Here is a 24,587-nt window from a genome sequence, read left to right on the forward strand (position 1 = left end):
TGGCTCTGAGTTTATATTCCATTATTAATACTTTGTTACGTGGAACTAACACCGCAGAACATTGTTGTAACTAAATATAATTAGGCATTATTGTCGTTTTGCAAAAGGTATCCATTTCGTTTTTTTTCAGTGCACTTTTGGTGTGGGTGTGCGTAGAAGTAGTTGCTTAGCCAATGGTGATTTGTGACGCAGTACGGCCATTGCTGATGAAATGCGCCCACCACCAATGTGTGTGCCACCTACCTGCTGTCAGTCTGTCCATCTATCCTGTGTATTTGTCTGTCGCTTTGGAATGCCTGCCATGGTAGCTCAAATTATTATTGCCAAGTGCACTCGGGCGTATACGCAATGCTTTTTTCCACTTGAGCATGCCAGATGCAAAAACAATAACAATGCATGTCTATCGCTGAAAACTTCAAAAGGGTATGGTGGTCTTTTTGAAACAGAATGATACATGGACAAATATATTAGCACTTGCTTCAATATTCAATAAATAGTATCATCAAATATTTATACATATTTCTTACTCATTGATTAAGATTTCAATTCCAATCATCTTCATTTAAAGAATCATTTTAATTGCAAGGAACCAAGTTGCTCAGAACCTTTTTCTGTATTTTCGAGAAAGGTGAAATATCTTTTGCTCCTTTTAGAGTATTTTCATTTTCGACTTGTTTACGCTCAACTCATGCAGAGATTCATTTCTTGACTGGCTGCAAGCAACAATAGCAATTTGTGCTCCGACACACAATTGTGGATTATTCATTTGCAAAGTTTTTCTCGACACATCCCACATATAATTCCCCCAGCCATTGTTCTTGTTGTCGCTGTTGTCAACGTAGATGTTGCTGCTGCACCGGCACCAGCAACAGTAGCAACAGCAGCAGATGATGATGATGGCGATGTGCCGATGCTGCAGATGGGATTCCTGGTCTTCGGGCTGTTGTGATTCAGCTCTGCCATTTTCTGCGAATTAAGCCAATTTATATGCAGTCAGAGTACAAAGCATCATTGAGAAACGACGGCCAAAAAAAAAGAAAGAAACACAAGCTATGGAAATTAACAATTGATTATGAAAATATTCTTTTTTAATTGCTGGGCGGAATATTGAAATATTGGAGGGCTGGCTGCCGCACTTCATTAGCGCGCAAAATTCGCAATGTTCGGAAATTGTTTCCCATTAGCAAAGGATGCAGCATGTAGGGTAAAAACTCCCGGCCGCTAAGCCTTTATGCATTTGATGGCTTTGTGACGTTGGAACGGCAGTCTTGCCACATGTGGGCTGGCTTATGAGCAAAACTTTTGGCCCGCACCAACTCGTTAGACAAATTGAAAATGTTGCCGTCAATTGGCGCTTTAAGCAAAGCACAACAGTTTTCCGTGTTAAAGAGAGAACGTTTTTTAATAAGGTTCCAACTAGAGCCATTTACTCATATTTCTGTAGAAGTAAATTCCCTTTTCAAGAGAATTACTTATACAACCAGTGGTCAAAATATAGGATGTTTTTTTTCCATGAACAAGATAATTGCTTTTGGTATAATATTAAAGCTTAAATATATACTATCACCACGCCCAGCTACTAAGCCATTCCCTTTTTCCCCGTCTCATAAATCCTCGGAGCAAGCAAATTTGATATTCCTTGTATCTTTGCATCTCACAAACGCCAGCTGTCCGAGTCCTGCCTTGTTGCTCATAATTCAATATTTATTTGCGCATATTAAAAATACTTCTGCCATAGAGTTCAAAGAGCAAACAGCGAGCCGACAAATATATGAACAGAAACTTACTGAATAAATATTTTTGCAATAAAGAGCATAAACTTACACAGACACAGCTGTGTGCGTGTTTGCATGTCCGAAAAGGAGAAAATAGTAGTCTGAAACTAGAATTCACCGCATGCACATGTCAGAGCCAAGATGTACTGGATAGAATCTTTTGTATTCTTGACCAAGCTTATTTATTCTGTTGCATGTTTGCCCTGCTTAAGCAAAGGACAAACAAATGAATCTCAATTTTAAAATAGATTCCATTTGCAGAGCCATTCAAGTGGAAATTGCACAGAGCAAATAAGCGCTTTTATACTCTTGATTTAAATATTGGCCAAACCACTCGAAGCTTTGGTAACCAGCTAACCTACAAAATTGTTACCTGACCGCATCTTGGCACCCGAGAAAATCTAATAAGCAAATGCCTGTCAACGAGCCTTCTACCTACGTACATACATAATGCTGCTATGTACTATGGGTAAAGGCAAAAAAAGGAATCACATAAGAAGCCATCCAGCGGCAAAGAAAACTTTTTGGGCCCCACAAAAAAGGATGACAGCCCACAAGTAAGCCAACCAGCCAGAGTGCAGAGCACTCATCGATCCATTAAAACCCAAAGTCTGCACACGAAAACGAAAAATGGCAAATGGCAGCAGAAGCAGTAGGAGTAGCAGGAGCAACATCAGCGTCAGCAAAAGCATCCCAAAAAGGACTCAAGGACTCGTAGGTGGATGCGGCATATTTGCAGCTGCGGCCGCAGACCGGAGCGCCTGATGAGGTTAAGCTGCCAGGGCATGAGCACCAGGTAGTCAAGGTTGCCATGCCAACGAGAGCATTTGTGTGCGTTGCCCATACGCCATGTTGTGCGCAGACCGACAAGTGGGGTTTGGGTCGTAGCTGTGAGGGCTATAAAAGCCGTTGCCATGTACAGCCCGCCGCAGAGATGTCTCGCCGTTGCCGTTGCCAGGTACACCTCTACATCCAATCGCATCCTATCCTATCCTTTCCATTATCCTGTCATGGGTCCTGGGCGACTCTCAAGTGGTTGCCGGCTTCAACATTGTTTGCCCTGCCCCGTGCAAGTTGGCAAAACTGTTGGAAAAAGTAACATTTCAGTCGACCCGGGAACTGAAGCGCTCAAGTGCCAAACAAGATTTAAAGTTTGATTAGTTGTAAAATAGAAGAAGAGGGATTAAAAAATTCTGATAGAATTCTATCTAATACATTTATATTTCAAATAAAATGTATATTTTACCCTTTAATTCTCTTTATGAACTGAAGCAAACATAAGGGACAATTTAAATGTTTAAATGTATGAAAATATTTGTGGATGTATACTAAAATAATATGATTTTAAATAATAATTTAGTTTACTCCTATATATATCTCTCATCTATATCTTATCTTATCTTCTTATAATATTGTTACTTAAAAAAGGTTTAAAAATGTAATTCGAAACTAATAACATTATAAGTAGCCACAACATAAAATTGTTATTTTTGAAATATACTACAAAAAGCACGGTTTTAATAAAATGTTGTATTATTTCCTTTTCCGATTCCCCAAATTTCTCTCAGTGTTTGCAATGGCGCCTGCGCCATTTGTCTCGCTGGAAAAAACATGGCTGCGCTCACGGCCAACAGGCACTCGCACACAGGCACCGGTGCAGGTCCCCAAGCACACCCGCACACCCACACACACACCCGCACACATCAGCTGAAGACAGACAAAGGCCATTTCCCCTTAACAAATGAGCAAATACAGGCACACACTCACCCACACACACGTACACAGCGAGAGAGCAATTTCTTCTCCGAAGTGTTTTGCTCACAGTCATGCAAACGATTTTCAACACATTTACAATTACTGTAAATGTGTGCAAAATTTCAGACCCACACCCATACATCCACGGCTTGCTCTGTGTGTATATATGTACATACATACATTGTGTGGGAGTGAGCCATTAGGGAGTGGGTATCTGTGTGTCTGTGTGCAAAGTGAACATTCGATTTTACCGGTTGTTGCTTTTTGCCGGCTTCTTGCCACCACTGGGGAGTGGCGGGAGATGCGAATGCCAAAAAAATGTGGGTCGGGGGGCACAATGGAGGGGCAGCGAACCCCAAGGGTTTTGGGGTTCATACACCGCTCTCTGACTCTTTCTTCTCGTTGTTTTGGGCATTTGAATTCTCCTCCTTTCTGGTTTTTTTTCTTTTCCACTGTGGCATGATGTTTGCCTCTTGTCCTGTTTCGATTTCTCGGCAAAGCCACTCCAGGACTGCGATGGTCCATCACCATCTATCTAACTACTGGTCAGGTCCGGGACATCCCCACGGAAATACGTTTGCAGCATGCTGATGCCGAGCGATTTATTATGGCCAAGATAATGATGCTTCTGCCAGCATGGTTCATTGGTGGAAAAAACAGCGAGCATCAGTGTAAGAGTTGCAATAAGGGGTTGTTGATTTTTTTTTAAAGTGGTAATAACAATAAGATTATGAAATGAGGTCAAAGGAGAATTCTGGTAAATTGACAAATGAAAAATATGTAATTTCTTGTGTTTGCCATTTGTCATGCAGCGTTATTTGCAATTAATTTCCTTACCTTACCTTGTTTTTCATTTTATGTTGCATATGTATTTGGGTAAATTATTTTCATGAATTTTCTAGTGTTGAAATCTGTAACACGCTATTAGCTGTCAGTATATTTTCGTACGAAATACAAAATATGGAATAAATAAGTAATCAAATAGACTGATTCGCAATAAGCAATTAATATTTTAGAAGCATACCGATTTATTTATAAATAATTTTCCACAGACATGTTGCTCCACCAATCGATCTGTATCTCTGCCAGTGTGTGTGTGCTGTGGGTGTGAGACCCTCTCTCTCTGTGGTCGTTGTTTCTGGCATACTAATGGCCGGCCAGACGCCATTGGAAACACCAATACAAAGGCACTTAAATCGCAACGCGATGGCCGCCATTGTTGTGGCCGCGTTGGCGTGGCGCGAAAACAACAAAAGCGACGATAAACGGGCACCAAATACACTTTTCGACAAATTTGACAATTTTTAATTTAATATAAAACTAGATAGCACCTGTTTCATGTTGAATATACGTATTAGAGGCATAAGAATTAAAAAAAAAAAAAAACGAAAACAAAGAGAAATATTTCGTACATTTTTAAATAGTATAAAGAATTTATTATTGAGCTGACAATATTTTAAAATGGTTAATCAAAAATTATAAAATTGCTACTTTTGATTAAAGCCAAATGTTTTCCTACAGTGTTAAATCCACATATAGTCGACAAACAACAAATACTCCGACAGCCAAATGCAACGAAAAAAAGTTGCATTGAGTCGACTAAATGAAATGAAATCAACAGGACGACCCCAAGGATACGAAAATGGAAATGCAACGTTGCCAATTTTTCGCAGGAAAATTCGTTTTGCTTTTCAGTTGCTGCGCCAGCCATGTGATATTGGTAGTGCCTCCTTTCCAACAGCCTCATTAAGGTTCACTGAATTTAATTGCCATGTCTCTGTCTCTTTTTTTAATGATTTGTAAATGAAAAATAAGCGTTTCATTGTTCACTCTTTAAGGGCAATTTTTGTATGGTTTTACTGCTAGGCTTTGCCCTTTCATTAAATTAAATTATTTTTACAATGGTTTGCGTGTTTTTGAATGGCAATTAATAAATTGAAATTGTTGTATTTCCGCCGCAGCACTTTTAGAAAAAATGCAGCCTAGTTGTGGCAGTTAGTTGGCCAATTTTAATAAATTAAATTGTTGCCTGTAGAGCCAATTTTATAACATTTGGTCAATTTATAGTGGTTGTAAAAGTTTTACCTGGAATTTCCTGCCTTGCTCTCTGGCAAATTGATTACAAAATATTTATGGCACGGGTAAGAAAACTGTAAAACAATTGTGTACAATTTTATAAAGCAAAGTAGTTCACCAACGAGTTACTTATTACTGTAATGATAAAAAATCCAGTGAAGACATTTTCGTACATAGATGTAAAAATAGGCCCGCTTAAAGTATTAATAATTAAGAATAGAAGTTGCTCAAAATTATGTAGAGTTAATCAGTTCTCTGATTGCAATAAGTTGACGGCAATAACATTGACTGTCTTTTCCCTAATTTTTCAAGATATGTAAACGAAGTAATTAGAAAATTAACAGAAATACGTGTTCATTAATACAGCAAAAACTAAAGCCTTTCTGAACAGACAACATACATGTGAAGAAAGTATAGTATACTCTATGATGTGAAAATTTACAGAATAAAGGTTGAGAAAATAGATGGGAAGTTTTTGGTAAAAAAAACTTTTTGGTTATACTTCAGTTACACATGCGGTCTACCAGTTTTTTATTTTTCCCAACGGACTTCCGCTGATAATATAAAAATAAATTTCGGTATGAACTTTAGCGTCCAGACCAAGGAAGCCAGTTACATGTGAAAGACGATGTCGGCGTTGGCGTCATTGCTTTAATTTATAGTAAAACTGTGAAAAATATTTCCACACTCCTCAGCACTTTTCTTCTACATATTTTTAGCAGTCCGTGGCCAAGGCGTTGCCAACATTTTCTAGTATTTTCGCGCTCCAAAAACCACTTTTCATGCCCGTCAGTTGCAGCTGTTACTATAAAAGCGAACCGAAAGTCGACAGCCGGGGCCAATTCTTTTTGGCCCCCTTTTCAGCATTCTAGCCCCATTCCTCGTTCGCCGTTCGCCATTCTCTGTGCCTGGCTTTCTATTTGCACTGAGTGGTAAAAAGGAAAATTTCCAACACCAAACTAAAGGCATTTTTCCAGTGGCTGCCTTTGTCTACCAAGCATTGGATAGAATTTTGTGCCGAAAGAGGGAAAAGCTTGTTATCACTCGGTGCCCACATCTGTCACCTTCTATAAATCAGCCAAGCAAGCACACATCCACTGGTTTATATAGACATTTTTATATGGAAGAGCGAAGCATCCTTTATTGGGTGTGTGCATGTTGTGGCATTCGAAGTCTGTGTCCTGGACGCTTTTATTATTTTGCAACTAATTCCCTTAATGGAAACTTGCACAATCATGTTAAGAAGGAATTGATGTTGCAAATAAAAGGAGTGGCATTTCAAAATGTTGCATGCATACGGCATATACTCTTATTGGGTTTTTAATGAAATTCTGGGCCTCATATTATGAGAAACATAATAGAATTAAGTTCTTTTTACCCCTTTATTTTTAAAGGGGTTAGGAATGGCAATTATCTGAAAATTGCTTTTTGGTTAAAGCTTTATTTTATTTTATGTTATTTGGGTACAAATGGAGGATACACTTATGCTTAACACTGTAGTTTTGTATTTTCTGACCTCGGTCACGTCTCACGATCTCTATCGCTCACAATACCAAGCAAATACCTAGAAGACCCGTCTCGTTGTAAGCATAGGTACACTTCTATACACTTGAAATAAATCACTAAAAATACCTCAAATTTGACCGTTTACATTTATATCCCTTTAAGTATTCTGTCTTCTCGGAACAGCGTGGCTTAACTATGCAAATGTAAGTGGATTGCAACTCCAAGAGCAATCCAATGGAGACGTAAAGCAAGACGAATCTAAGGAAGAGTATGCCCGAGTATTCTACATCCATTTGTTTATGGACGGAAAGTTGGCCGCGTCTGAATTGCTCTTACGCATAAAATATTAGATGCTGCATTGCAATTGTTGGCTTTCCATGTTGCGGGCGTTGCATTGTCTTTGGGCTCTGGAAAGTGGAATCTGGGCCTTCCCCCAGCCTATATATTCCCAACATTTTCCTATATTTTCCGCCATTGTAAGCCAGCCACCCGAAACCCATGCCAACACCGCCCGCCTGTTGTTCGTGCTGTCGCATTATTCTTCCGCATTTGCTGCCACTTTTCTTTATCTCTACGCCACAGGAGCAGCTCAGAGTCCCTTTTGCCCTTTGGCCCCCACTGCAGGATTCAATATCTCGTGTTACATTTCATTGCATGCACAGATTTATTGTAGCGTAATGGGAAACGGAGCTTGTTACTCGGAAATCTGTGCGAAATTCCTCTTATGCCCCCGTGTTATTAGATTTTTGCGAGGGGTTACGAGATACATTTTGGTGTTGCTGCTCTGACATTGGCCAGAACAAAGTCGTAAGCCTTTTTAGCTTAGCTTGCAGTTCTACTTTTAATGGCCAGGCGGAACTTTTATGATTTATTTTTCTGTTTCTGCTTTTATGGGTTTATTGTTTTGAGCCGCACATGCCACACACGCCTACACATGGAGCCTAAATTTTGATTTGGCTTTCCTCTCAATTTAATTGCCTTGAATATATCTTATCCATTTATTCACGGCAGAATTCAATTAGTTTTAATTGGAATATCTACTTAGCCAAAAGCTATGAAAATCTATATTAATATGCCAAATTACTTTCTTTGAAGCTTTATATGTGTGAAATTCACTCATCCCACGGAGTATGAATGGATGAAATTCAATCGACTGTCAGAGACAGGCGGAAAATGGTAATTTTCTCTTATGCAAATATGCGATTTATTTTGTAAGGAAATTATTGAGCTACATCAAAGGAATCCACCCATTGCAATTTCCATTTTCATTTGATGCTCGCTCTATCGATGTAATCGAGAATTTATTTCAAAAACTCTTCATTATTCGGGCTGGGCAGACATTTCAAAAGGAATCTCCGGCCGCTCCCACTCAGTTGTAAGCCATCTTAATTATAGGCACGTCGAAATGGTATGTTTTTCCCAGCCAGAAAATGCAATATCCAGTAACCCTTTTGCGCCTGTGTGCAAAATTTATATATTTTCAATTTCCGCTCTTATGAGTGTGCATTTTCATGCATGGCCAAATCAAATGGTCTCGGTATTCATAAACGGCAATAACTATGTGAGCAGGGACTAGGACTATGCAAACACTGCACACAGCACCACATATGCTCCAACATGCCATTGGTTAGGGCACTCGAACCGCCGAGGAGGAAGTCAGATCCTAACCCATTCTGCGCCGCAATGGAAATGCATTGAACTGCTTATGCAAATGCCAATCAAAATGTGGTTGCCTTGGGGCGTGGGGTGGTTAAAGCACACATAACGAGCAAGCAGGCGGGAAAATTGGTTGGGAAATCGTTCATAGTTAGCTGTCGAAAATTTTCCATGAGTGCATCTTGAAAAGTTTGTGTGGAACAACTTATCGACTAGCAATTGTTTGCAAAGTGATTTGACGCAACCAGAGGCCTTTCATTAAGATAAAATGAGAAGGGGTATAAACTTCTTACAAAAATAGAGTAAAGCTACAGTTTTTTAATAAAAACACCGGGGTTAAGTTGGAAAAAATCTCTCTATATACATATATTCAAAACTAGGAAAATTTAAGAATGAGAGTTTTTTCTTTAGGCATTCTAGGATAATCTGATTACCATTTCCATTCATTCAATCGATTGCCAGTAAATGAAAACAACTTGCTTTGGGCATCCAGCGAGTAATCTACATTGAACGGTTATTAAGTTTTCACAACCCCAAAAAGAGAGAAACCCATGTGGATCAGCATAAGCTAAAGCTGCCACTGGATCCCAGAGACACAAAGGAGCCAGTTGAGTTGCCCGGGGCCAAAAAACAAACTCAAAACTCTGCAAACCCCAAAGTGCTGGAGCATTTTATGCATATGCGAAATGGAACGCATACGCCCGACTGCTCAGCGCGTACTGCTTCTGAAAAGGAGCGGAAGGAGCCAGGACTGGAATCTGTAAACTGAGAACTAAACCGGAGACCGGGGAGCCAAGAAGTGAAATGCGAAATGCGAGTCAGCCTTCATTTCCATGCAAATAAATTTGCATGCCAAAGCGGTAAGGCCCAAGGAAAAGCAAAAACAGCAACGACTACTGCATAAATCCCTCAGGCAAGCAGGCATACACACATGTACACCTTTTTTGTGGGTTCTAGCATCTGTGTGGGTGGAAACACAAGCACTAGGAGAAATTCTTTAAGTTATGGCAAGAACCGACCAAAACGAAATTAATAATTTACGAATTTAATTGGCTTAAGCCTTAATTTTCTTAGACGATTACGAAGTAATCGGTAGCCTTTAGATTTCAAAAAAATTTCATCTTTTTTATCGTTGCCTTTGAACGTTATATATTTTCTTTTCTAACAGTATACGTTATGTAGAAATAACTTATGATAGGTCGGCATAAATTGCAATTTAAATTCTCCTTAGTGAGTAACTCCAAATCGTGCCAGGACTGCGTCATTGTATCTGTGATTTTATGCAAGGATATGCGAATCTGAGAAGCGCCTAGAAAAGCGCAAAAAATGGAACAAATTGCACTGATGCGTGTGTGTGCATTATTCTGTATGCGCGTGGGTGTGGCCTCGGATGTGTAACTAAGTAAAACTCTTTCATCGCCCCCAAACCCATTCCACCTATCACCAACTAAGGCGCAGGACTTTAGAATGTTGTTTTTACTTTTCATACGCGTTACTCGTGGCATAGAAATGGTATACTAGACTCGTTATGAAGTAGAAGTAGTAGATAGAATGAAATTGTCACCCGATAAAGTTCATAAATTCTTGATCAGGATATCAAAAATACAGTTTTCCGTTTTAGTTAGTTATATTATTCGTCTGGCCCATTTTTATCGCTTTGCCAAAACGTAGTTCTATGAACTACACACTATTACACAAAATGCAATTAAATTAAGTTTAACAGCCAGCAGTATTGAAAACTGTATTTTCATGTTTCTGCTGTGCATATTTACACTAGCTTATTAACGGGTATCGGGCAGTTGGTCACCTTAAATATAGTATTATATCTGTTTTTATCAGCTTCTTGCATTTTTGAATTTCTTTGGATTATTGAGCAGATTTAATATTAAATATTTTGTAGTAAATTTCTCGCGCCCTCGAAGTAAGAAGCTCCTTCCTACTTACCAACTTTGCTGCTCCCTCTTAGTTGCTCATTCTTTTGACAACTTAGAAGCTTGACAGCGTCATTCGTTCAGTTTATGGGTGGCAGGTGGGAGCTAAGGTGGGAGGATGTGCCACGCCCTTTTCCACCTGGGGTTGTCCTTGCACGGTCGTTGATTCTCATCTCATCTTGTCGTCTTGCCAGCTGCACTAAGCCCCGTCTAATGCATATTTGTGCGACGGATTTTGCATGTAGCTGACGTTAAATTAATTTCCGCTAAAGAAATATTAATTTCGCTTCGTTCGCTTGCTTGGCTGAGCTCGTTGGCATTTTTTAGACGCCATCTTCTAAGTTATGCCTGCGATTTAATAAAAAACATTCGGCAAGAAAAGCCCTTACCTTGGGTGTGGGGCTTGCGATTTAAAGCCATCTAATTTATAGCAGCTAGAGTATAAGGATAAAAAGGATAAGTTCACCCTTTCTTTACTGTTTTGGTTCTTAAATACTTTATTTCTTATTACTTTACTAACTTGTGGTACTCAACATCAACATCTTAATGTAATACTTTAAAATCCAGTTAATAAGCAATTTGAGGAATTCCTTTAAAAATATGTTTGGTAAATAAATAAAGTAGTTGTCAAATGCTTCTACTTTTTAACATTTACTATTTTGAAAATGAATATTTTGAGTGCACAGATAGATAGATAATCAGTGTCAAATAGAAGCAGGATAAACACTTTTCGAAGTTTTATACTAAAATATAAAATGTTCTTCTTTTATGGTAAATATAAAAAAATATTTTGTGTTGTTAGTATCGTTTCACATTACTTAGTATTCAATATTTACTTTTCCACACTTAGTGAACTTTTGTATTATTTTAAAACTTGTTTATTTTATTTGTCGCTGAAGTTTTAGGGCTGTCAGGCAGTTTTGGTCTATCATTGGGTATGAGAAATTTGTAGAACTGCGTTCGCTCTTGGCATTCACCGCGTGCCTTATGGTGGAAATACATATAGGCCTACAGTGGATACCAGGAGAAAAACGTACCAAATGATGAAGAACACTTGGGCTTTACTCATTGCATAACGACGAAACTCACTGAAGTTTAGGAAATATCCAATGACGAGAATATCCTTGACCGAGTCGAAACCGCATGAGGTCACCGAACGAAAGTGAAACCGAGACCCGAACCGGTTTGAACTCTCACGTTTTTCAAAGTTTATTGTCTCAAACTTAAACATTTCAAAGGACCCAGAATGGGAGATTGGAGATCCGCTCGGCACCAAAGTCGCGATCAAACTGCCCGGATTGGCGAATGCGCTGCGATACAAGAACCCCGATACCGGCCATGTCCTTAAGTACTCACGTTCGGGATGGAAAGTGCTTGGCACATTTAGGGGATGAACGGTAACAGGATCACGATCCTTTTCCAGGGAGATCACAGGCTCACGCTCGCTCTCTTCCCCTCTCTGAGTTTAGGCCACAAATCCGGTTTTGCCTCAGTTTGCGTTCTCGTCCTGGCGGGCCAGCTGCCAGTGGGTTTCATTCACCGATTGCCTGGCATATTTGTTATCCTTACTGATTTTACGATTATGTTCATCTGTGTGCGTATCTGAATGGGAGTCGTGTGTATCCTTTTGCGTTTTGTTTTTTATAGCACTGCCAATGCACTTTTTATATCCTGTTTATGCGCCCGTCTCCTCATTGAATGCGAACCGTGATTTACCCCTCACCTCCAAAGGTGGCAGCTGTACAGCGGCAAAGGTGATTGAGCCCACGGATGCCGCGATGTCATTATGTTTATAGTCTCATATTGTTAGCCTGCCGTTAAGTTGGTTTTGTGCTGATTGTAATACCTTGATAAAGGCAAATTGTTGGGTTGTATTTTAAATGAAATTTAAGCTTACTCTATGCAAATTGTGATTGTTCTGATATCGTATATATATTCCTTAGAGTATGATATTAAAATAGTTCCTATTAATATTATAGAATATATTCAAAATATAATTATAAATGTTATATTCATACATCATTGCTAAAAAAAATTCAATATCTGTAGCTTTAACAGTAACTGCGTATGTTTAATTCCACGAATTTGAATTTTTCGCTGCACAAATATTTAAATGCCCAATCGTTAGTCTCCTGCGCCTTTTACAGAGTCTTTCATTTTTAAATAGTTAAAAATAACAAAAGTTTCAAAAAATCTACCAATTTTTATGTTCTTGCAATTTATTACAATTATATTTTTAGTTTATTCAACCGTATTAGTCACATTTGTGAATAATTTAACAGCCATAAATCAAAGTGTAATCGCTTTTCCGATCGATATCCCTTTTTCAAATGCTCTCACTCACACCGAAACGCCGTCATACAGACCTAAAGAAATCCCGGTTGCATCTGGAAAATGCACAACAGAGGAAAATCGCACAGAGGACACAGGGCGGCTGGAGAGGAAAATGGGGATGGGGATGGGGATGGAAAATAAAGCGGCATTGTGTGCATTGTTGTCTTGCAGCAGCTGATCGGCAAACAGCAAGCTGAATAGGCCGTAAAGAAAACGGTGGACCCCGTGGCCCGTGACACACATCCACATAGAAGGGACAATAGGCTGAGGGAAAATCTCTCCCTGAGCGTTTTTCCTGCATCACATTTGGCGCCCAAAGCAGCGGCATTGAAAATTGCATGCAATCAGCTGTGGAAAGTGTCAGCCAGCTGCCTTTGTGCCGATGAATGGAAATTAAAACAGCTAACAAACTCCCAGCATCCTTGGCTTTATAGATTTTACCCTATATGCTCGCTGTAGCTATTTAAGTTATTTGCTCCGTCTGTCAGCGGCATTTCATACTTTTTTGATGGCATTTATCGATTGCCAGCTGCCCTAGAATTCGCTTCATTGGGCAACACACAGAAATTACAGAAATAAAATATGCATTTTAATTGGTGATATCCCAGCGACGCGAAAGATGAGATCATAGATTTCTCAGAACCTTCTAGCAATATGCTAGAAATTTACATATTATTTGGATTAAGTCAAATACATTATTATTATTCAACCAGCTTAAAAGGTATTTATATGTTAAATGAAATCCATTTTAGATAATTAATTTATTTCGAATAGCCTGAAATATTTCAGTATTCTTCATTAAGAAAGGGTTTGTTCTGACTTCAAATACCTAAAACCAGAAATACCAATATCTTGGATTTCTCTGTTAAACTTGTGAATTAGTCAAATTTTTCGCTTAGTTAATACTGAAATGATTAAATAAATCCTTTACTATCTATGCGTGCCATGTTTTGCATTTTTTAATAGACGACATGGAAAGGTATATTTTCCCAATGGGTCCTTTCCCTTTCACTGTCTGCCCCACTATCACTTTATTTCAATGCCTGGCAATTAGCCCCCTTTGTTGTAGTTGCTGGTGGCATCATCACTGTCGCATTGCCGCCATATGAGCACTTATGCATGATTTTAATGTCAATGGTTTCGCTTCTGCTTTGGGTCCTCCTCTTGCTTTTATTGCCTCAGACAGCAGCAGGACACCCAGAGGAGCAATGTCGAAATGGAAAGGATGTTTCCATGCTAGCCAAACAAGCTGTTTGCCGAGCTAAAGGATGAAAGTGTTTGAGGTCAAAGCGCTTTTCTTATGGATTTTTCTTGGCCTTATTTTCAGCAATTTATTTTGCGTAAATATTTGCCCGAACAATTTAATGATACACAATGAAGGCTACGTTTTAATAGCGCTGATCGATTTTGTAGGAAAACACAAACTGGAACGAAACAATTTTAACGACAACTTAAAGTACATTTTTTCTTACTATAACCCATTTACTCTCCATTCATTAGTGATTTTATAGTTACAAATATTAAACCTAAAATATTACAAAACTAGACATAGTTTACTAGTTAGTATTAAAAAAAAAAAATATATATACCAAGAAATATTTTAAGTCTTGTCATATTTTTCGAAAACCTATCTCCTCTGTATGGTACGACTTTAAGCTTACACAAAGCAAAAACAAGCGAACTGAATAAAACTATTTCCTACCTGACAAAAAGAGCATGAAGCGCCAATTGCACAAAGCTAAACCCTAGCAAGTGCAGACAACCAAAAACGAATTGGACAAAAAAGCAGAGCGAATGCACCCGTGATGGCAAGGCACTCATAAAAACCAGAACCCCCAGAAATCTCTGAAAAACGAGCAAAAACAACGAGCACTCAAACATATTTGTACGCAAGTCGAGCGAAAGAGATAACGAAGTCCCGGCTAAATAAAGTGTGCGCAGGATAATAAAACACGGGAATCTCGCTTTCCATTCACTCTTATGTTTTTTTATGGAAAGAACAAAATTCTTTAGCTTCGGAGACGAAGACTTTGTGGTACATCAAAATGTTGTTTCCTTCCGCTAACTAACGTAACTTGCCGAAGAATACTTGCATATTAACGGTGCACTACAAAAATTGGGAATGTACATACCTAAAATTATAGATATATCATCTTTGCAGTAACTCCATATATAGTAAAAACATTATTTTATTTCATTAAAATAGTTAAATCCTAACTATTAAAACATTGGAAATCCCTACCCATAGATTTTTCTGTTAAACCAAAATGTAACCCCTTCACCATTATATTCTTCTAAAATATACTTCATGTTCTAATTTCCCATGAACAAGGGTGCCTCAAACTAGTATATGAAATCTTAAGTGGAGATCTTCGTTTTCGATTTACCAGTTTCCTATTTTAATCGCCATTATAAAATCACATCACAATCGACATTCTAGATCAAATTCAATTCATATTTTGATATAAGGATGTATGTGTTTAGATGTTTAAGTACTTTTAAAAATCTTGAAAATTTGGCTTTGAACCACAATTTCGCGCGGTGTACACTCCGCGAAAAGAGAAGCTGCTTCTACAAATCATCGGCAGTCGGCGGCACCCAAATCCCATCCATCCGTCCATCAGAGCTCAGAGCTTGTCAGAAATTCGCGTTGCGAGAAAAAAGTTTTTTGGGTGCGGTCCTTGACATCGCGTACGACGCATGACACTCGCTTCAGTGTATTGGTGTGTGAGTCGGTCTGTTGGTGTATGTGGGTGTATGTGTGTGTGTGAGCGTTTGCAAGGATAGCCAGCATCCTGCGAGTGCTTGAGATTCGCAGGGTTGCCTGCCGTTTGTGGCTTCTCGTTTCGAATTCACGATGAACTCGATTTTACGACAGGCTGCCCGCTCCCCACTGGCAACCTTTCATTCCCTCGAAGCAGAAGGACTCGGCGTTGCCGATGTCCTGTGTGCTGTGCGCTGTCCTTGCTGGCCCTGCAGTTGCCGTAGTTTCAACACACGCCCACACAGGCCCCAGCTAAGGAATATTTGATGAGTTGTACAAATTCAGCTCGTTGAAACTTTTCTGTTTGCACTTTTCCGTTTCTGCTGTTTTCCCTTGGTTTTCACTTGGACGTATACTTGATTTCATTCCCGGCCTTTTGGACAACATTTGATTTGTAATTCCAGCAGCAAATTGCGTTTGATCAAGAAACTTTTTTCTTTGGGTCGTTTCGTATTTCCAGAACCCTTATTATTATTACATAAGAATTTGATGATGGTAGCTACGTGGCTACAAAACATTACGTACGGTTAGGTAATCTTGTTAGTACTACTTTTTATGATAAATATCTTTTACTTCAAGACAAATGATAAATTTAGAATTATTTACCAAGTTAACTAAAACATTGACAATCAATGAAAACCTATTTAACTGAAACTAAGGTCATTATTAGTAGTAGTGTTTTTCGTATTAAAAACCTTTCTTACGGTACATAAGAATAGTCTGATTGTAATGTGCTTATATAAAATATCATTCATACTCACTCAATATCATCATTACTCTTTATCGTGGTCAAAGGGTCTGATTTTTTGTTGTTTTCCTTCGGACAATATTTAACAACGACAATAACGAAAATAACAACGACATTGACATCAAAGGACACATCAAAAATTTGCATTACATAGAAGACGTATATTCCATTACAACATCAAGTACATACCCATGGAAATATTTTATATAACGCGCACATTTTCGAAAAACGCATTAAAATCAATTACTGATTTAATTATTTAGGAGAGAGAGCTCATGGCCATTTCCATATTTTGGCATCGGGCCTTGACACTTTTATATGAATTTATTTTTAATTTTTGGCACACCATTATCACTTTTTGTATTGTTAAATTCTACAGATGATGTTAGGATGTTTTAAAAAATAGTGTGGCTGTCGAAATAAAAGTCTGTCACTTGAAATAAATGGTCTTTGTTTAAATTAGGCTTTACTGGTGAGTGTGGGTCTCGGCGTTTGGGTGTTAGTTGGTCGTTGTCGCCGTCGTTGTTTAGTGGTGTAGGAGGTCCTGGCAGGACTCAGTCTCAGGCTGAGCCTCTAAAGATTCAAATTAAGCGTTCTCCTCAGCAGAGCGTGCTTTACGTGTAAGCGCAGCACCAAGCGCACTAGTTGACGCCTAAACGTCTACTACGAAATGCGTTTGTTGTAGCGAACCCCAATTTCGAAAAATTCCAAATGGCGGCACACTCAAACTCATACCTTTACCCACACGCACACACACAGATGTGTCCTGCGAGCAGAGCAGAGCAGCAGCTGCGCAGCAGCATCCTGGCGTTCTCAGTCCGTAGCTCGCAGCCTCAGTTCGCTGCTGGTGATTTATGTACAAAATGGCAAAAGGCAAAAACAAAATAATACAAAATACGCTCACAGCATCCTGTTCACTCACACACTCAAGCCCACTCACACACACACACGCCCAGTGTACCGCTGCCGCCGTCGACTTAATCCCAATAGTGCCCTGTTTTCCGAGGGGTGGTGGCACTGGCAAGCTCTGCCATCCTGGGCCTCATCCTGTGCCTGGTCCTCTTTATTACATATATACTTATGTACTCCCTCTGATGCTGGCCATTGTTGTGTGTGTGCGTTTGTATCTGTGTGGGGCTTGCATGTACATACACAGGCAGACTGTTGCTGCCGGCTTTAGATCTGAGTGGAAGCTTGCTTCAATCGAGACTGACTCAAATACTTCGAGTGTATTATTTTAAAGGGAACTCGACAAAAGGGCATTTTATAGTTTTTTTTTATAATTTTCGATAGGCGAATAGAATAGATTTATTGGGTTTTCGCCATACTGGCGAAATGGAAAAAAGCTTAATGGAATTCTAACAGGCTTGTGGGATGAAGGGATTGCCCACTTTACGATCGAAAGTCATATTTTCGTAAATCGAAGTATTAAGTGAGCGGGTTTCTGTAATTTTAAACTGTTTAATATTAGCTCTCACTAAACATTTTCAGATTTGAACTATTTAAGTTACTGACTAGTTAATGTAAAGGGTTTATCTCTTCTGTTTTTTTTTTAATGAAGCTTAAAAACATAACTATCTAACGATAAAACTTTTACAGCCTCACCCTTCCATAATTTATTTCTAAAATCCAACTAAAGTGTATTTCAGCCTCTTCAAAAATCGCAGCTTAAACAGCAATCTCATACCAACAAGCACTCAAAAAAGAGCGCTTTAACTATATGCACACATACTCATATGTACATACATACACTCCTGCGAAGCTGGAGGAAAGTTTCTCTGGTATCTCTGGCTTTTACCTACAAACACCAAGGTGAGAGAAAACTCTGCCAGCAGAGATAACAGCAGAAGCATCAACACGCAAACAGCAGCAAGCGCAACAGCAACAGCAAAAGCAAAAGCTACGGCAGCAGCATAATAAAAATCCCTTTTTATAGTCCCGACAGAGGCTGCGGCTGTGCCTCTGGGACGCACCACAGGAAAACCAACCCCACTTCTGGCAATACAAAGCCGAAAAAAACTGATTTTCTGGGAGGTCGGAGTGGGGTGGGGTTGGCGGGGTGGTGCTGTTGATGTTGATGTTTCAGCTGTGTGCGGTGGTGGTTGCCAAAAATGTTGTTATTGCTTTACATTGCTGACGTTGCTTTTGTTGCAGCTGTTATTGCTGCTGTTCTTGAAAAAGTTGTTGCTGTTAAGAATTCCTATTTTCGATGGCGCTGCTGTTTTCAATGTTTTTGCTGATAAAGCTGGTTTTGGTTTTCCTATAGATATTACCTCTTTTGTTGCTCTTTTTCAGTTGTTATTGCTGTTCTCTCTGATGTTACTTCGCTGTAATTGCCGCTGATGCTCATTTTAAATTTGTTGCTGCTATGTGTTCATGATCATGTTGCTGCTGTTAAATAATCATTGCTCCTGAAAGATTTGATTTCTACCCTCTCGCCAGTCAGTTATTGTTGCTGATGTTTCAGCTTTCTCTAATGTTGTTTCGCTGTTATTGCGGCTGTTGTTTCTGTTGCTGCTGCTCTTGTTTAAATCGTCCTTGTTGATTTGCTAAACATTTGACTTGTGCTTCCTCTTTTGCTGCACTTTGTCAGTTGTTGTTGCTGCTTTCCCTAGTGTTGCTCCGCTGTTATTGTCGCTGTTGTTCCTGTTGCTGCTGCCACAGCTGTTGTTGCAGATCCTGCTGTGCTTTTGATGTTGCTGTTGCCGCTGCTGCGGCAGAGTAGCTTTGAGTGAGCGCGAGGAATGTTGCCATATGCCGCCATCGTCATCTGTATGTATTGCACGTCTGTACATACCAATCTCTCTGCTCTCTGCGTCTGTGTGCATGTTGTTTGCGTACTATAGTACTACGTTTGGTACAGTCGCTGCCAGCAGCAGCAACCTCGACTGCTGCGTCAACTGCGACAGCGACTGCGGCAGCGACGCAAGCAGCAGCAATAATGTCCGTCCAATCTGTCCAGACGAGCAGACTTTTGACTGTGCGGGGTAACCACGTTTTTGTGCTTCACATTGTTGTTGCTTCTGCTGCTGTTGGTGTTGCTGCTGCCCTTGTTTGATCGCTAGAAAACAGGGTGTTTTTCAGCGACTACAGACACGAATAGAAACCTTTGTGGTACAATGTAAGATTTCAAATTATTGAAGCTTTACTTAAAAAAATTACTTTGAATCAATAATATTTTATGCAATACCTAATGCAATCAGTAAGCATTTTTAACAATTTATATATTATAATACTGTACACTATAATTACAATTAAAAATAACTATAGGAAATGTTATATTAAAATTAAAAATTGTTGGCTTATAAAATTATTGAAGACTGTTCGTTAGACAACTGGGACACCCTGCATTAGGCTATATTTAAGTTGAACAAGTGTGTAAGCACATAAACAGAGAAATGGAATTAAGTTTGCATAGCAAAAGAAAATAAACTGCTAAAATTATAATAACACGACGAGCGGTGGACTGGCGACGACAAAAAATGGAAACTAGTGTAAAACGGCAACAACAGAAACAGCAACAGTAACACACCAAATTACACACACCCACTCAGCTCACACATACGCTGGCGAACACACACGGCCTCGACGAAGCCGAATGAAAAAAAAAACAAACAGGATTAAAAAAGAGAAAACTTGGTATGTAATTTATAATATTCTTTGTCCTCAGCCGGTTTTTGTACCCTACGTTTTGTGAAAAGTGAAAATGTCCCTGCGTATGTGTGAGTAGCTTCTGTAGTTCAATGTTTGTATGTGTGAGCGAGCTTTGTTTGTGTGTATCAAATACTTTGGCCCGAAACACACAGACACAGTTACAAATGCAACGACATCGCATTACATTTGGCGTAGCTTTTTCGCCGTTTGTCCCGGGCAAATAGTTAAAACTAAAATAAATTTAGTTGTTGTTGTGAGCGTGAGCCAACGCACACAAGCACACTTGCCAAAGAAGACGGACAAAAGATAGCGGGCGACGCCATCTTTGCGCTGCTGACGGCGCTGATAAGTATGCTATGCTTTTCAGCACTGCAAGAAATCCTATATTATTTATTTATGTACATATTTTTGTTCTATTTATTTAGTGATTTTATAAACTTAAAAATCAGTGGTACTATATATTACATTTTTTGAGAATTCGGGAGAAAGGATGTTCTTAAACGATACTTGGAAATCCTCCCATTTATTTATATTATATTCTTGCAATACCTTTTTGAAGTTATGTAAAATAAATTATTTTATACGGAATCAATAATTTTTCTTAAAAACGACTTTAATAATTATAAAATTAATAATATTTTTCATATATTTTTATTTTTGCGAGTGCTGTTCGGCTGCTGTTCTACCCGGTGCACGAAATCTCATTATATTTGTTTTATTTTATTTGCTGCCACGTCTTCGTCGTTTGCAGCAGCTTCTTGGTACTTGTGCTGCTTCGTTTTGGCTTTTATGTCTATTTCCTACGTTTTTGGGCAAAAGCACTTTTGTGTTCACGTAACTAACTTCTTTGGCCATTCAGCCCAATCCCGTTTTACTCATCTTGCGCCAGCGCGAGTCAACACCCCATCACACCACCCACTTGATGTTGTTGCTTCCAGGGCATTGTCATCTACTTACTTACTACTTAATGCGTGCTTAGTTATTGTTTTAGTGTGGCCTTTTGTCTTCAAAATTATTAACAATGGACGTTGCCAAGTGAAAGGTGCTTCTGCCTTTGAGGCGTAATGGGATGGGTTAGGTGAAGAAGCAGTGGTAATAGCATTTAATGCACCTGCCCAAACACATACACTCACACACACACAGTTGCATTTAAGTTGCTTTGTTCTGTCCGGGCATTGTCTTTACTCACACATACCCAAACGCACCCACACTCAAACAACCACCAACACGAACACTTCAGAGACACCATCACCATCACCACCATCATCATCATTATCAAGATCATTATGTTGATTGTAAGCGGCTTTATAAATGCTTTATTTTGCGTGTGTTTGTTCATTGTTTATTTACTTTTAGTAGCGCTTAATTTTCACTCTCTGCCTGGACTCTTTACCACACTTCCAACTTTCTGTCTCTTCCCAAACTGCTGAGCTAATGATCTAATTTCATATTTATATCCAGCTTAGTTCCATTAAAATGGTGGCGCTCTTTTATATATAAAATTTTACATTACCACTTTTCATATTTCAGCTGTCGAATGCATTTCGTTTTTAAATAACTTTTTGTAGTGCAGTGAGTGAATTGCATTGTTCATGAGCAATAAGTTATATGAATCTTTTTATAGGTAGAGATGAACAAAAACAGAAAGAAGCAAATTAAATATATTAGAAAAACAAGAGAAAACGCTATAGTCGGGTTTCCCGACTACCTGATACCCGTTACTCAGCTAGTGGAAGTGCGAAGAAGAGTCTTCAGCACAGACAATTTTTGGCGGCTTGTGGGCGTTGGAGTGGGCGTGTCAAAAGTTTTTTGGCAAATCGAAAGAAATTTACAAAACTAATACATAAATAAAAAAATATCAATACATTCTTCAATAGTGTAAGCGTGTCAGCTTTGGGCGGTTTGTGGGCGTTAGAGTGGGCGTGGACAAAAGTTTTTTGGCAAATCGATAAAAATTTACAAGAGCAATACAAAAGTGAAAAAATATCAAAACATTTTTCAAAAGTGTGGGCGTGGCAGCTTTGGGCGGTTTGTAGGTGTTAGAGTGGGCTTGGCAAAAAGTTTTTTGGCAAATCGATATATACTTACAAGAATAATATAAATATGAAAAAATATCAAAACAAAACATATTAAAATTCAAAAGTCCAGGCGTGGCAGTTTTGGGCGGTTTGTGGGCGTTAGAGTGGGCGTGGCAACATGAATCGACAAACTTGCGCTGCTTCTATGTCTCTGGAGGCTGTATGCTTAATCTTAACTTTCTAGCTTTTGTAGTTCCTGAGATCTTGACGTTCATACGGACGGACAGACGGACGGACAGACTCTACGAGTAACGGGTATAATAAAATTGCATTATAAACATCTATTTAAAATTTATAGATATTGTTAATATTATAGTTTTGAGTATATCGTTATATATCGTTTCCTTAAAAGTGTATAATACTATATTCGTTGAAAAGTATGCAAGCCTTAGATAGAAGAGTTACCGACTTAACAAAGTATAAATATTCCTGATCAGTACGTCGAGATCTCCAGAAAAATTTGATTAACCAAGCATTTGCATGCCCACTCCTATAAACTGCTCAAAACTGTCACGCCCTTAGATTTAGTATTGCCTTAGATTTTAATATTTTTCTTGCCAAACTGTATCGATATTTAAAAAGAATTTTGAAACTTCTTTCGTTGTGTCTTGTTTTATTCTGTACTTTTATACAAGTAGCTTTAGTATTTAGTCAGAGTGGCTGACTACGGAGTCAACTACGAAAAGTTTTCCAACAGTACTAGTCCTGGGCAGACAAGTCACAAAATGCCTTAAATGTCAAAATCGTTGTAGAGTTCCCATAGAAAATTTAAAATAATACCTCAGAGAAGACATTGAGGCGAAAATCCGAAAGCCATAGCAATGGCCAACCAAGAAACAACCAATGGCAAAGTTCGTAATGCAACTCTTCATCTGGAAAAGCAGTTGATCGGTGGAAAATATCGCCTAGTGAAGCCCATTGGGTCGGGATCCTTCGGTGATATTTACCTCGGACTGAGCATCACGGATGGATCCGAGGTGGCCATCAAGGTGGAGAAGAACGATGCCAAGTATCCGCAGCTGATGTACGAGGCGAAGGTGTACGAACAGCTGGCCCGCAGTCCGGGATTCCCGACCCTACTTCATTATGGAAGCGAGAAGAACTATAATGCCATGGTTATGGACCTATTAGGTCCTTCCCTGGAGGAACTTTTTAACCTCTGCAAACGCCGATTCTCGCTAAAGACCGTACTCATGTTGACAGACCAACTGCTAATGCGAATCGAGTGTGTCCACGAACATGGGTTCATCCACCGTGACATTAAACCAGATAACTTCCTAATGGGTTCGGGGAACCACTGCAGTAAGCTGTACCTCATCGACTTTGGCCTGTCCAAGAGATACAAGGACATGGAGTCGGAGATGCATATTCCGTACCGCAAGGATCGGAATTTAACGGGTACTGTTCGATATGCCTCGATCAATGCACAGATGGGCGTAGAGCAATCCCGGCGAGATGACATGGAGTCCATGTGCTATTGTTTGATGTACTTCAATCTGGGAAAGTTACCCTGGCAGGGTATTACGGCCGCCAACAAGAGGCAAAAGTACGAGAAGATATTGGAGAAGAAGACAGGCGTCTCTATTCAGCAACTCTGCAAGGGATTTCCCTCCGAGTTTTGTCTGCTTATGACCTACGTCAGGAATCTTGGTTTCAAGGAACCACCAGATCACATTTATCTACGCCAGTTATTCCGCATACTTTTCCGATCGCTGAATCACCATTACGACTATATATACGACTGGACTTCTTTGCAGCAGCAGACAGATCAAATCCGCCGCAATAGAGAACGAGAACGGGAACGGGAACGGGGACAAGACCGCGAACGGGAACGGGAACGGGGTTGTGAACGTCAGCGGGACAAGGAGCGACACAAGGATTGGGAGCAGGATCGACTGCACAGAACTTCTACCCAACAGGCAAATCGCTCTAATGGACATCTGACAAGCCGATATGATCGCATTGGCGATGGAGCCATTAGCAAGCAAAAGTAACATCTAACCAAATTATTTCCATTTAAAAATGTACTACTTTACGTCGGAGCCCCACTTGTAGTGGTTTTGTTTCCCAAATAAACCTTTTAAAAACCTTTATTTCGCAAATATAATTTGTAATATATAACCTTTCGGGTTTCTCATATCAGGTATTTTTCAAAGGTTACGATTAAGTATTGATTGACGCTTACAGTTTGTATTTGTCTACTTTCGGACTATAATTTTTTATTCACGACCAAACTTTTTTACTTCACTACTTAAGACTTTTCCCAGATAAAAATCTAGCATTTCTGGTAAAACCCAATCAACCCAAAGT

The 24,587-nt window shown here is 39.3% G+C and overlaps 1 protein-coding gene and 1 long non-coding RNA gene across 2 annotated transcripts; both read left to right on the forward strand.

Moving 5' to 3' along the window:
• The first annotated feature begins 913 nt into the window (after window positions 1–913).
• Window positions 914–4,870, forward strand: LOC120321018. Its single transcript, XR_005560573.2, has 2 exons — window positions 914–4,201; window positions 4,583–4,870. It is a non-coding gene; the product is annotated as an uncharacterized LOC120321018 (long non-coding RNA).
• An 18,078-nt stretch (window positions 4,871–22,948) lies between these two features.
• LOC6529446 (casein kinase I) lies at window positions 22,949–24,379 on the forward strand. Its single transcript, XM_002090412.4, has one exon. The coding sequence runs from the start codon at window positions 23,099–23,101 to the stop codon at window positions 24,269–24,271; it is 1,173 nt and encodes a 390-aa protein (XP_002090448.1). The 5' UTR covers window positions 22,949–23,098; the 3' UTR covers window positions 24,272–24,379.
• Window positions 24,380–24,587: the final 208 nt, after the last annotated feature.

Source organism: Drosophila yakuba, chromosome 2R (genome assembly GCF_016746365.2).
Source record: "Drosophila yakuba strain Tai18E2 chromosome 2R, Prin_Dyak_Tai18E2_2.1, whole genome shotgun sequence".
Classification (NCBI taxonomy): Eukaryota; Metazoa; Arthropoda; class Insecta; order Diptera; family Drosophilidae; genus Drosophila; species Drosophila yakuba.